The following is a 14,186-nucleotide window of genomic DNA, read 5'->3' as shown; positions in this document are numbered from 1 at the left end:
ATGACTGTAAGCCTTTGTCCAGTGGTTGAGAATCCCATGGCTGTGAGTTTTTGCCCAGTGGGTCAGCATTCCCTGGCTGTGGATAGACTTCTGCTGTCTCTTTCCCACGGTAGGCACTTTTGTGCCATAGGATAACAATAGTGGCTTCTGTTGAAAATGGCTCACCTTCTAGTGAGTCTCAAGGACCGTGTTTTTACTCCCTGGGTTTTTACTCTCGAGCTCTTTCGCCCTCCTCGTCATAGAGTTAGGGGAATGCTACTCATTCCTGGATAAGGAACTTGGGGGAAGCACTGGATCTGAAATGCAGGAGTGGGGGATGCAGCCCCATTTTGAGTGTCAGCTTCTCAGAGAGCTCAAGCAGCACATGGCAGTCTACCAACGTAGCGACCATTACAGTAACAGACCAGCCGCTGCTTCTTCCAGCACCAGCAGCTCTGGAAAGCAAGGCACATGTGAGCATGCTCCATGTCCCTGGCACCAGACACAGTTAGGCATCTGGAGGGGGCTCAGTTAAAAATTCAGTGACATGAAGAAGGTAGGGACAGGGACAGGCAGAAAAATGCTGGCTCCACCAGTGTACTCATGCCTGTACTCCCAGCTCTGAAGCAGGATAGCAAGGAGTTCAAGGCCAGCCTGGGCCACAGTATAAATCTGTCTCAAAATCACAGCAAAATTTTATATATACACACACACACACACACACACACACACACACACACACACACCAGATCATTCTACAATTTGTGATCAAGACAGACTCAGCCAGAGACTTTCCCTGAAGAGTTTTGAAAGAATGGGTAGTTTCCAGGGCAAGAAGACTGTGTCACCCAGAAATAAGAGACAGTCTCACAGTAGCTCCAGTGTGTAAAGACTCCGTGTATAAAGGACACACGTCTGCTTCCAAATTCCCACCTTGTTTCCCTACTCACTTCACCCTCTTTGTCCGGGCCTGATTGAGGCCCCTGTCCACACCACCTGTAGGGTAGAAGGGCCACTTCTTTCTCAGTCCGACCAAATGGTGCATCGCAGTGTTCCCTACCTGTTCCCGGGCATGAGCGCCTTTGCATCAGAAATTTGTTTTCTGAAAACACATTTACTTCTCTATTATTTTCATCGTTTCCCACTTGACTTCGTATAAATTGCCTTTATTGGGCATGGGCTTGAAAGCAGAATCAGGGATCAGAGAGCTGGTCCATGCTAAGAGTTATCAGACCACATGGAGTTCCCAGTGGGGTGAACCAGTTAACAGAACACTCTATCAGGGCATACAGAATGCTAAGACCCCAGTTCCCTATGTCTGTCATTTTCCCGTTATGGTCACTCTAGGCAGGTGTGTCAAGCCTGCAGCCTGCAGGCCTCATGTGTCCCACAGTAGCTACGAATGTGTCCTGACTTATTTGTAGATGACAACAATCATGTCACAATATCAAAAGCTAAGATGCCCCTGCCAGGTGCCCTAGGGGGGTACATTACCTCCATGAACTCCAGTTCTCAATTTGCTAAACCAAGAAAGACTTAGTGTGGCTTTTCATCCCACACTTGGTTCAAGGTAGCTCAGAGACATCTAGAGGTGACATTAGGACCCAAGTGGTAACAGAAGCTGACGAGCTCCTGGCTGGCCTGAGAGGGAGGGAGAAAAGTGGGCTTTTCGTGGCAGCAGGTCCCTGCTGCAGATGACTACCTGGGTAGCTCTGTGCTCCTACCAAAGCTAGCACGACAGCCGAGCACCCGTGTTCAGTATGAGCTCCGGAGTCAGACCTGCCACTTTTGCCCCCTCTTGTCTGGAGTTGGCAATTTGCTTTCCCTCCTGCAAGAGCAAAACCTGAAGTCTTTGGCTACAGAATTGAGAACACTCACTGACTAGAATCTACCACCTGTGCCCCAAATCACACTTAGTAGTATCTCTCCTAACTGGAAAGTCACTGGAGCCTCAGTTTTCAGGGTTGGGTCCCATGGGATGATGGGCTTGCTTTCTGGGAAGCCCCAGTGAAAGCCTGGGGATTTGACCTTACCGTGGTGGGGATGGGCTGTTTTTGTTCTCCAGATTTAACTTGGAGCCTGGCTATGATTTTCTCCACATCTACGATGGACGGGACTCTCTCAGCCCTCTCATAGGAAGCTTCTATGGCTCCCAGCTCCCGGGCCGCATCGAAAGCAGCAGCAACAGCCTCTTCCTCGCCTTCCGCAGTGATGCCTCTGTGAGCAATGCCGGCTTCGTCATTGACTACACAGGTAAGGGCCTGGTGCTAGCGAGCCCCAAGGGTAGGGTCAGTGGAAGATCAATGTGGTACCGTAGGGAAGAGATAGGTTAGACCACAGGGAGCCTGCAGCTCCCTTACAGAGGATGTCATCCCTGAGACACCCCCCACCATGGCTTAGTCTTACTTATTCACATACCCCAGGGCTAAGAGAGTGTGGTAGTAGGCATTCTTTTGACACCCTGCTTCCGTTTCCAAATCACTATTTCTCTTCCCCGCTTCTCTATCAGGGTCATTCCTAACTCCAGCCTCATGGTGTCCCTTGATACCCATCAGCTAACACCTTCCTGGTCGTTTCCATCCATTGTAGGGGTTCATGTTGGATCTCAGTCTTCCTCTAGATCCCAGCCAGAGCCTCCCACCATCTTGGGAAACTGCCCTTGTCTTATTCCATCTCATGTTGCCATAACAAATACCTGAAGCTTGGTTTTTTTTTTTTTAAGTGAAAAGGGTTATCTAGTTATCATAGTTTCAGACTGAAAATCCAAGATTGGGTCTGGTCTTCTGGGTGTGGGGAGAGAGAGCAGCCCCACAGTGAAGGGAACCCATGCATTAGAGATTACATGGCCAGAGAGATGGACAGCAAGCTGGAAGGATACAGGAACCAGGCTTCCTGCTCCTATGACCACCCAAGATAATGGAGGGACCCTTGGAATTGCTTTAATCCTTTACAAAGGCATCACCCACTCCACCCGCCGTGACCTGATCACCCTTAGGAAATGTCACCACTTAAAGGGTTCACAAGCACCTCAACATCATCACACTGGATACCAAGTGCTAACCTTTGAGGTGTGCATGCAAACCACAGCCGAGCTGTCTCAGCCCAGATAGACAGAGCAGCCTGTGAAAATCTAGGGCCCTAGTGCTCCAACACTGGCACTTTGTCACAGACTGGCTACCACCTGATACATCTGATGGCGTCCTGTTATCCTGCCTTTCCCATTCATGTACTGCTACTGGGTTTTGGAATTAAGCCAGTGGATAATGGAGAAGTCAAAAGAAGTTGATGGGTTTTTTTCTTAAAGATAACAAATATTTTAGATAATAAGTTTTTTCCTGTCATAGGTTCTCAGCTGCTCTTGGAGGGCTCAAATAGCCATAGACCAAAACATAAAGGAATGGGCGTGGGCAAGTGTTGAAAACCCAGTTGGGGCATAGCAGGGGTGTGATGTAGCGATGGCTCAGTCAGTAAGGCACTGGCATACACAAGGACCTGTGTTTGGTCCCAAGTACCCATATATCAAACCAGTGAGCTGGAGAGACGACGCTATGGGTAAGAACACATGGAGAGCAAACATAAGGATCTCAGTTCAGATCCCAGAATCCACATTAAAAACCAGGCATGGCCACCCACCCACCCACTTGTGACCTTAGTCCAGTGAGGGACAGAGACGGGAGGAGTGCTAACACATGGCTAGATGCCAGCCTAGCTTCAAGATCAGCAAGGGAGTCCGCATCAAGGGAATAGCATGGAAAGTGGTAAAGCGGGACACCAGATGTCATCTTTTGGTGTATACCCACACACAAACGTGTACATATGCCGCACACAAATGTGCATACACCACGCACAAACGAGTACATATGCCACACGCAAATGTGCATACACTACGCACAAAAGTGCATACACCATATGCATGCCTATGTAAGTATTTTAGGTCAGCTTGTCACACTCAGCTCTTCCCTTGGAAGGCTAAAGCAGCCATGGGCAAAGTAGAAAGAAATGTACATAACCATATGTCAATCAAACCTCACAAAAAAAATAGCTGAGGTCCCTGCCTGGCAAGAGCATAGCCTGCCAGTTAACTGGATTAAATTCATGTTTAATACTTAATAATTGGGTGACCTTAGGTGTTTGCTTAACCTCTCACTACTTCATTCATAAAATGACGGCAAGAAAATTCCTTCCCAGCAAAGTTACAAATCTCAATGGTCCTGTGCATTAAAGTCATTGGTACAGTACCTGGCGGGTATCAGATGCCCTGTGCTCTTCAGAGGGGATGACCAGTCAGATATGTCCATATATATATGAAAGAGTGAGCGAGTGACGTATTAGTCTAATGCCCAGAATGTTCCAGGTACTCTAGAGAGCCCGTTCCCTTCCTGTTACCATCATCGAGGTTCAACCAGGCCTCGTCAGCCTTTGTGTACAAACAGGTTCATGTTACCTGTTAAAATTAAAATTTCTCTGGCTCACACTTTCCACCTGCATAGTATAGGGCCCCAGCCACCTTTGAAATTGTCCTTTAATTAAACATTTCTGGTGGCCCCTGAGAACACCACATATGTATTCACAAACAATGCTAACCACGATTGCCACCTAGCCCATGTTTATCAACTGCCAATGCTCCCTGAGTATTTCTTATCCACAAACTGGTTTGACCCCTTTCATTGTCTGCCATTGACATGCGCAGTTCTAAGATGCGCGAAACATGGGTTGCAGTAGTTTTCTTGTCACGGGAGCAGGCCTGGGGGACAGACATCATCCTGTTCTCTTGTCTTAGCTTTTTCCTATTGCTGTGATAAAACATGCTAAGGAAAGCAATGGAAGGGAGAGGGGTTTGCCCTGGCCCACAGTGCAAACCATCCCAGTGGGGAGTCAACCACGTGGAAAGAGTTTAAAGCAGCTGTTCAGATCACATCCACAGTCAGAAAACGGGGTACGGGGCCCATGGCATTTCACAATTCCATTTTCCATTTCTGTAGTCTAGGATTCCACAGTGGGCAGGTCTTCCCACCTCAGGTAACAGAATCAAGAGAATCGCCCAGGCACACCTAGAGGCCCATCTCCCAAGTGACTCTAAATTCTGTCAAGCTAATCATTAACCCTAGAATGACACCTCTTTTCTTTGAGAATCGCCAATTTTGTTAGACTGTCTGGCCAACAAGCAGGAATCCAAATGGCTCCACTCCTCCCGGCACTAGGGTTACATGCACACACCGACACATGCCCAGTTTCTTATATGAGTGCCAGGGATCTGGACTCAGGCCCTCATGCCTGTGTGGCAAGCACGTTACCAGCTGAGCTATCTCCCCAGCTCCAAGTAATTGTAGTTTTAAGGAACTTCCCGAAGAAGATGTCCCCATGGAAGCAACATTGACAAGACCTGATGGAAATGAGACGGGAACCTTATCCAGATGTGGGGATGGACTGTGCACAGACGCTTGTGAGTCAGGAGCAAGTCAGCAAAGGAACAGCAGGGGGTGACGTCACAGAGGGAAATGGAGGGGCATCGCAGGGCCCTTGTAGGCCTGAAGGATTTTGTCTCCTATGAGGAAGGCAGAAAGTCTTGCTTGTGTTTTCCATCTCCTAGGCCAGACCTGACTGCCCAAGAGGCTGGGATATGTAGGTCTTACCTGGTACCTGGGAACTGTCAGTCAAACCTGGGGTCCATCTTTGAAACTGGAAGAGGGAATAAAAAGCGGGTACCACAAGTGATTTGGACTCTGCATGAGCTTGGTTTCAATTTCTTAGTTTCAAATATGATTTGACTCATTATGAATTTATGGTCACAGTTCATCATATCTCTGCTATTGGAATGTGGGTCATCCAGTGGCCATTTATAGTCTAGCCAGAGCCTCGGGCATAAGGAAAGACCAGAATTGATGCAGGGGTCAGGGTGAAGTACCATAGGGCACACAGGATGCTGAGGAGGGGCCCTTTGCCTGGCAAGTGAAGGTTCTCTGGGGTTAGTGAGCCCCAGCGGTGCACTCAGGACTGCTGCGTGTTCAGCTGTGTGGGGAAGACTTGAAGAGCAGGGAAATTAGAAGGGCTCCAATGTAAGAGCTGACGGACATGACAGGACTATAGACGTTCGGGGTCCTGTCCCATCACTCAACAGGCTGATTGGCAGCTAAGTGACAGCCTTGAGCAATGACTGCCATGTGTATATGCATTCTAAAAGGTACCCCGGTGACAGGAAGTGCCCTCAGAAACATTCACTATGAGCCAGTCATCTCTGAACTCTGGTGTCTTCTCTGCCAGTCCTTCCCACTTAGCTCCACTCGTTCCGTCTCAGAGCGCTTCCGGCAAAGCCGCTAGCACACGAAGAATTGCGCGGTGTCCTTGCCCTACATTGACACTCTGACCAAACTCTGAGGACCAGTGACAGGTTCCTGGTGCCATCTGCCCTTAGCTGTGTCCTGCCACTGCCTAGCTGACAGTCCTGGTGACAATGATGACAAAAAGCTGCCGTGGGGAGTGTAAGGGCTGCCTTCCAGGCTGGCTTTAGATTTCTTTGGGGAAAAAGACCATGGTGTCAGTTCTACTTCAGACACCCGGGCCCCAGCTGGTAGCCCCAGCACTGAGGAAACACCAAGTATGGTGCAGAAAAATGTCAAAAGAATAAATGGCTTGGGTACATCCACTGTTGCCTGCCTACAACGACTATTGCTTTATCTCCGACACAGCGCTGTACTTGAATCTACTGATATGGTAGCTACCATCTGTACCCCCCCCGCCAAAGCTCCTGCAGTCACTGCCATCCTGCTCAGGTCATGGCCTGGCAGGACTTACTGTCCCACTGGCACCTGACCCTGCTGCTGCCGCCAAATGTAGTGTTTAGCTAAGTGTCTCTAGTTTACTTACCAATAAAGACTAGGGAGTCAGATGTTGGGGTAAAAACCCACTAGCTCAGAGGGGGGCAGAGAAGCAACCAACTGACCTTCTCTTTTGGCCAAAGACCCAGCAAGAGAGCATCTCTCCAGCCATCCCAAACCAAAAAGGTCATGAATCTCTAAATCCCTCCCTACTCTTTCTTGTGCATCTCTCTATCCGTATTCCTGGCTCCTTCATACTCTCTACGGTCAATTCCTGTCAACTAGTCACTGGCTCTGCCCTCTGCTCCAAGGTTGATTTTATTAACACAATCTTGAGGTTTCACACTGTAGTCAATTATCCTGCAACAGAAAACACCTAAGTCGTGTGACCAGGCAGAAACCACCATTACTTCAATGAATGGTAAACACTTGGTGTCCAGTGAAGACCTAGAAACCCATATTGGAGCTTTTGATATCACAGGGGTTTGGGGTATCCAACCAGAGGTGGGGTGAGGTTTCCCACATCCTCCCTAGATCTGGAGTTAATGCCCTATATGTGAGCCTGAGCAACAGACATCAGCTCCACCCTCAGGCAAGCACAGTGTAAGAAAAGATCTAGAGAAAGAGATGATTCCAAATGCTGGGCATTGCCAAGCTTGTGGCTGGAGATAGGAAGCAAAGGAAACCTAGCCTATACCAGTTGGGGGTGAGAGAGGAGCCAGGAGCCAGGCCTGAGCACTGACTGACCCCTGCCTTCCCCCAGAGTGTGGGAAGTGGCATAGCTCACTGCAGGCACAGCAGTATTTGCTCCCCCTGAGAATGTCAGCTGTCTGTCTCTCTGGTTTTCCAGAAAACCCAAGGGAGTCATGTTTTGACCCTGGTTCCATCAAGAATGGCACTCGAGTGGGCTCTGACCTGAAACTGGGCTCCTCCATCACCTACTACTGCCACGGAGGCTACGAGGTTGAGGGTGCCTCCACCCTGAGCTGCATCCTGGGGCCTGATGGGAAGCCACTGTGGAACAACCCAAGGCCAGTCTGCACCGGTGAGAATAGCCAGGACCCTGGGGATCTAAGGGCCTGAGATGGATGCTGGGCAGAAGGATCTGGAGAGTGGGAAGCAGGACATGGCCACAAGGGGACTCCTGTGAAGCAAGTAAGGTCGGATAAGTGGGTTTGCAATGAAGGGGGTTGGCTTCATCATCCACCCAGTGTCTCAGTCCCTCTGGACGGTCACCTCTCTGGAGTGTGTCTACTCACTCAGAGAGATGTTCAACCAAAGCTTGTAGGCCTGCCATCCAGGAAGTACACACCAGGAAAGGGAGATAAAGGTGACCTTGGGCTGATTCCTGGGGCTGGAGGACATTCTGAGTGATGTCTGTGTAAAGTAAGGCTACAAGGTGGTCTTGTGTTATGAGAGCCCCCAGAACATGGGGAGCCCAAAAATTAAAAAGTAATGAGGACTCTTTGCCCGGGTAAGTGGGCGAGGCCAGCACCAAGGCCACTTGTGGAAGTTGACACCAAGAACAGGAGCAGTAGGTAGCTTGACTGAGTGGACCCCAGAAGGGAAATGTGGGGAGAGAATCTTCAGCCTACTGCTCAGTAAATGCCAGTGCCTTCATGGATCAGCCATGGAGCTAAAGACCACGTCCAGGTCCTGCATATAAGCGTGAAAGTCTCATGATGTGAGCCCCAAAGGCGTGCCCTCAGGGACCCATGCCAGTGTTAACACCTAGAGAGCAAATACCAATGTGTGCCCTTAGATGGATTCCAGACTAGGGACCAGACGCCCTTGACCTGGGCGAGGCCAGAGGTCCAGGCTGGGAGAAGGGAAGATGAACAGCTGATGAGATGTCACCAACTCACCAGGCCCCTCTCTGGCTTCTCTTTCAGCTCCCTGTGGTGGACAGTATGTGGGTTCAGATGGAGTGGTCCTGTCCCCAAACTACCCCCAGAACTATACCAGTGGACAGACCTGCTTGTACTTTGTCACCGTACCTAAGGACTATGGTAGGGTTTCCTTGACTTGCTTCTGTGTTTTCTGATTCCTCCCATTTTCTTCCAAAATGTCAAGCCCTCGGGGTCCTTCATTGTGAGACCCGGAAGGACAGCCTCTCCGTCGGCACAGAGAGTATCCTGGGATACACCAGGAGAAGGCTTTCCAAGAGGAGAAAGAAGTGCACACATAGGCGTAGTGTGTGTTGGAGGGAGAGGGGGCAAAGGCGAACTGGTGAAAAGGACTGAGATTGGGGTGGGGGATGGGGGGAATAGAAGATGCACCAGAAGCCTTTGCAAGTCCTCAGGTAGCTACAGCAGCTGTCGTATAGGTGCAGGTGTGAATGTCGTCTTGACCCCTGTGGAGAAGACCAACCGGCCAGGGACTCCCTAGACGTCTGTGTCCCGGTGCCCAGTGTTGTCAGCCTACAACCCTGACGCAGAAAGGCCCCCTAACTGCTGGCCCCTGCACCAGCAACCCCCTCTAATGTCTCTCCTCCTGGCCCAAAGCCAGCAGATCCCCACCTCCGCCCCACCCCTCTCAGCCGCCGGCATGTCCTCTGATATCCATGCCCTGTCTCCTCCACAGTGGTGTTTGGCCAGTTTGCCTTCTTCCACACGGCCCTCAACGACATAGTGGAAGTTCACGATGGCTACAGCCAGCACGCCAGGCTCCTCAGCTCACTCTCCGGCTCCCACACAGGTACCCAGGGCCAGCAAGGGATCCGGGTGGGCCAGGGTCGGGGAGAGGGAGTGAGAGGAGACCGAGCCATCCCAGGACTGCTGCCAGGAATGAGGGTGTATACCCATCACGGCCAGAGAGGTGCTATTTTAGAATCCACACATAACGGAGGACCCAGGCACACCTCAGCCCCATACTTTTCTTTTCCCTATGAGCATGTTGTGTTTTCACTGTAGGGATTTGGAGCCAAACCAAAAATCATCATGGGGAGAATTTTAAAAACACACACTCTGAACGAATGTTCGTCACAGTGTAATGTGTGTCCTTCTACTCCTCAGATCCACATAGACAAACTTTTACATATTCCGTTGAATAAAACTATATATATATATATGTGTGTGTATATATATGTACATATATATATATATATATTTCATTGTAATTACTCTTACCATACACTTTCTCTGTCGTTAAGTATCTCTTTTATGATGGGACTTTTAATGCTTCTTACACGTTTCTCCTATAGTTATTTTAGATTTATATAAGAAATTCCCTAGTGCTGTGCATTTAGCTTGTTTCTGCACTATGAATAATAACTCATTGCATTGTATGTATATCTTTATTCATACCCCTGACTGCACCTCGGCGTATCTAAGAGTGGCTGAGCAAAGTCTACAGTGAGATCGCTGAGGCTTTTGTGGAGATTGTCAAATAACCCTGATAGAAAGATCTTGCAGGGTTCTTCTCCAAAAGTGAGGTCATTTTTAAAAAGTTATCTATTTGAAATACACAAACAGCATATCGTTTTTTAATTTGCCTTGTTATTGCTGGTGAGGTGGTAACTTTTTTATATATAATGTCTTTATTGGCCCAAGCATTCTTGTTGCAAATTTGTGTTGATTTTTCTATTAGCCTCGTGTTCTTTTTCATAAAGCAGAACCCCACATGGCTACAGGCAAAATATATCTTATACCAGGGGAATCATATACACTTTAAACAGCCTTCCACTCCAGTTTGCTGTTTGCCTTGTAATTTTCTTCGGGGTATGTTTTGATATCAGAAAATTAAAATGCCCCTTGATATCAAATAGATCTTTCTTTCATCATTTATGCCGTTGCTGTATACAGAGCAGATGATAACCCCTGTTTTCTGTTTATTCTTTCAGGTTCTATCACTTTGCCTTTATTCCTCTGAATTTTATTTTGACTTTTTTATTGATACAGAGACTCAAACCAATTAATCAGTTGTCCTGACAGGATTTTGAAAATGTCAAGTTTATATATTCTAATGTTTATGGTGTTTGGGTCTTTTTTTATTTTTAATCTATTTCTTCCGAGTGTATATGTCTCCCTGTACAGGTTTTGGCGATTATAAAGCTGTAATGGTACTTGGTGTCACAATAACTTTTCCAAGATTTACTTTCATTTTATGTGTGTGGGTGTTTTACCTGCATGTATAGAAAGTACAGCACGTATGTGCAGTACCCAAGGAGGCCAGAAGAGGGCACTGGAGCCTGCAGAACTGGAGTTAGGTTGGGAACTGTTGTGAGGTGCTAGGGACCGAACTCAGGACCTCTGCAAGAGCCACAAGTGCGCTTAACTGCTGAGCCACCTCTCCAGCCCTGCCACAGTAACTTTAAAAGCTGTGTTCCTAATCATTCCTCTGGTTGTTTTTTGTTTGGTTAGTTTGTTTGTTTTTGAGACAAGTCTTTTTACTTACCCCAAGCCTGCCTCAAAGTTCTCATCCTCCTGACTCCCAGGCACTCAGTACCACAACTAGCTATTGTGACTTTTTAAATTGGCCAGTCTTGCTTGTCACCTCCAAATATTATCTAGAACTATGTTGTCAGTTAGAGCATGATTAAAACTTAGAGACAGAAATTGTGGTTCTAGCCATTGGCTCTTAACTTGTACCTCAGTCCGAAATGGCAATCCTGTCTCCAGGAATCTCAGAATGAGACTGAGAGCTGTCTCCTCCTTCCTTTTAATCCTCTCCAGCGCTGGCATTAAGGGCATGCACCATTGCCATCTGGTATCTATGGCAAGCTAGTGTGGCTGCTGGGATTAAAGGTCTGTGTCATTGCCGCCTGGTCTATAAGGTTGGCCAGCATGGCTGTTTAATTTTTCTGATCTTCAGGCAAGCTTTATTTATTAAAATACAAATGAAATGGCACTGTAGTCAGTTTTAAAAATGCATAGGGATGGCACTATGGTTCAGCTGGCAGAGTGCTGGCCCGGCACGCACAAAGGCAAGCATGTTCGGTGCCTAGCACCACATAAGCCTGGCGTGATGATGCGGGTCTATGACCCCAAAAGTTGCGTGGTAGAAACATCCTCAGCTGCATAGCAGGTTCAAGATCAGCCTGGGCTACATGAAACTCTGATGCAAATCAAGAAAAATTACATAAGAATTATCTCTAGAATTTAAAAAAAAATGTATAGCTTATGTTGGAGACATAGGTCTTTATATTATACATCTTTGTATTAACCCTTGTGCCCCGCAGGGAATGTGATGCGTCTCTCTTTATTGGTTAGACACTTTGGGGGTCAGGCTGCTGCTTTCATTTAACTGGTAGCGATTTGTTGCTTTTGTTAGCTTTATTCCCGGCTATCTCATGAGGATTTTAGCTGTCTTTATTGCTCTCTTATTATAAATGGGCCCTTTTTGCTCCCTTTATGTTTTCTAGCTAGTCTGTGCTAATCAATTCTAAGACTGGCCTTCAGAGTCTATTCCTCTTACAGACCCATTGAACTGTCCTCAATAGGGCTAATATCACAGGCTAATTCTTGGCTGCTGGATGAGAGGCACCATCATTTGCAAGTAAATTGGCTTCATTGTTTTATTTCCTCCTCCTCCTCTGTTGCTTTTCTTTGATTTCCTTCCGTGGCTCCTGTTCTATCCAGGTATATTCTTTTAATTTCGATGCTAATATTTTATCTTTTGGTAAAGTTCATTTCATAACTTCTGTTCATTTTAGCGATGTCACTTATGTAACATGCAAGGATTTTTTTTTAATGCCCTTGCTCCGGTACTTACGTTCCGGGTCTCTGGAGCGCTGTGCACCTGTGTTCACGGCCCCCTTCTCTGCTTGGTTGTGCTTGCTAGAGGTTTATGGGAAACCTCTGCTGCTTTGGGGAATTCTTATTGCTCCGACTTAGCAGTATTTCTATGGAATTTGTTACTTTCTAATTAGCCACTGCTTTTATTTCGTAAATTCTCTCCTCTGTTGCTTCTTCAAATGACTGTGTTCTTCTCAGCCTGATTTCCTGGCTGGAGAGCGTTGTTTGTGCTTTTCCCTGTATAAGAACACACATGTTTACAGGAGTGTGCTCAGCTTGAACATGCTTACAGCAGCGTACTCACTTGGGCTTCATGTCGTTCATTTTGACATGTATGATTTGATGTATACTACTTCAACACATGGTACTTCTTTGCCTAAGAGATAAGAATGTCTCTTCTAGGGCTAAAGAGATGTCTCTGTGGTTTAGATTTCTTGTTGCTCTTGAGGAGGTTCAATTCCCAGCACCTACGAGTTTTCTCACAACCATCTGTAACTCCGGATCCAGGAAACTGGAAACCATCTTCTGACACCCCCCCCATAGGCCCAAGGCTCACACGTAGTGCACATATATACACGCAGGCAAAATAATTCATACATATAAAAATAAGCCTAAAACTCCTTTTTAATTGAAATACGAAAAGATTATCTCTTCTGGGCTGGGAGGTGGCTGTGTGGGTAAGCGCACCCGCTGCTCAAGCTTGAGGGTCTCAGCTTGAAAACCCAATACTCATATAAAAAGCCACGCATGGCAGCGTGCATGCCTGCAGCCCCAGGGCTGCGGGAGTGAAGCCGGGAGGACAGCTGGCTGCCAAGCTGCAGGTTCAGGGAGAGACAGTGTCTCAAGAAAATAAGACAAGACAGACATGGTGGCACACGCCTTTAAACCCAGCACCTGGGAAGCAGAGGCAGGTAAATCTCTGAGTTCAAAGCCAGCTTGGTCTACCAAGCAAGTTCCTGGACAGTCAAAGCTACCCAGAGAAACCCTGTCTTGGAAAAACAAACACAACAACAACACAACACAAAGAGTAGCGTGTGAAAACATCGTCCACGGAAATTGTGGTATTTGGGGTAGTGGAGGGCTTTTTGCATTTCTTCCAGTCTCCATTTCCGTGTTTACTCAGGCTCCTTTCCTCAGTTTGAGACAGATGTTTGTGCTGGTGTCTGCCAGCCCACTTCCTTCTCCCTAAGGACTGGCTTCCTGTGTGGGAGGCACTTCCTTGCTTTCCCATTCTTTCTGGACCCGGCTCTAGTTTTCAAGATTGGATACTTGGACTTTATGCTCATGGCCTTTGTAATTCTTTTTAAATCATTAATTTCTCATCCAGAGATAAGTTTTGACATTGGCCTTCAGTCTGTCGTTATCTCACTGACAGGAATCATCTGGGGTTAGCAATCCTTCCCCGGCAGAATTAGAATTTCTTCCTTGCTGGCTCCTAGCTTCTCTCCCTTAGTTCTTTCCAAACATACTTCCAGTCAGCACAGTAACAGCCATTCCCTTCATACATTCCCTCCATACATTCCCTTCATACATTCCCTCCTTACATTCCCTCCATACATTCCCTCCATACATTCCCTCCTTACATTCCCTCCATACATTCCCTCCATACATTCCCTCCATACATTCCCTCCATACATTCCCTCCATACATTCCCTCC

At 47.5% G+C, this 14,186-nt stretch overlaps 1 protein-coding gene across 1 annotated transcript in view; it reads left to right on the top strand.

Annotated features, from left to right (window-relative positions):
- LOC101999605 (CUB and sushi domain-containing protein 2) overlaps positions 1 to 14,186 on the top strand; it is a 514,736-nt gene that overhangs the window by 447,625 nt on the left and 52,925 nt on the right. The window contains exons 29-32 of the mRNA XM_026782281.1: positions 2,045 to 2,232; positions 7,645 to 7,839; positions 8,687 to 8,803; positions 9,378 to 9,491. Of these exons, the coding sequence (XP_026638082.1) occupies positions 2,045 to 2,232; positions 7,645 to 7,839; positions 8,687 to 8,803; positions 9,378 to 9,491 (614 nt within the window). The remainder of the gene's footprint in view (positions 1 to 2,044; positions 2,233 to 7,644; positions 7,840 to 8,686; positions 8,804 to 9,377; positions 9,492 to 14,186) is intronic.

This window comes from Microtus ochrogaster, chromosome 10, assembly GCF_000317375.1.
Source record: "Microtus ochrogaster isolate Prairie Vole_2 chromosome 10, MicOch1.0, whole genome shotgun sequence".
In the NCBI taxonomy this organism is placed as follows: domain Eukaryota; kingdom Metazoa; phylum Chordata; class Mammalia; order Rodentia; family Cricetidae; genus Microtus; species Microtus ochrogaster.
This window is presented reverse-complemented; position numbering and strand designations above follow the sequence as displayed.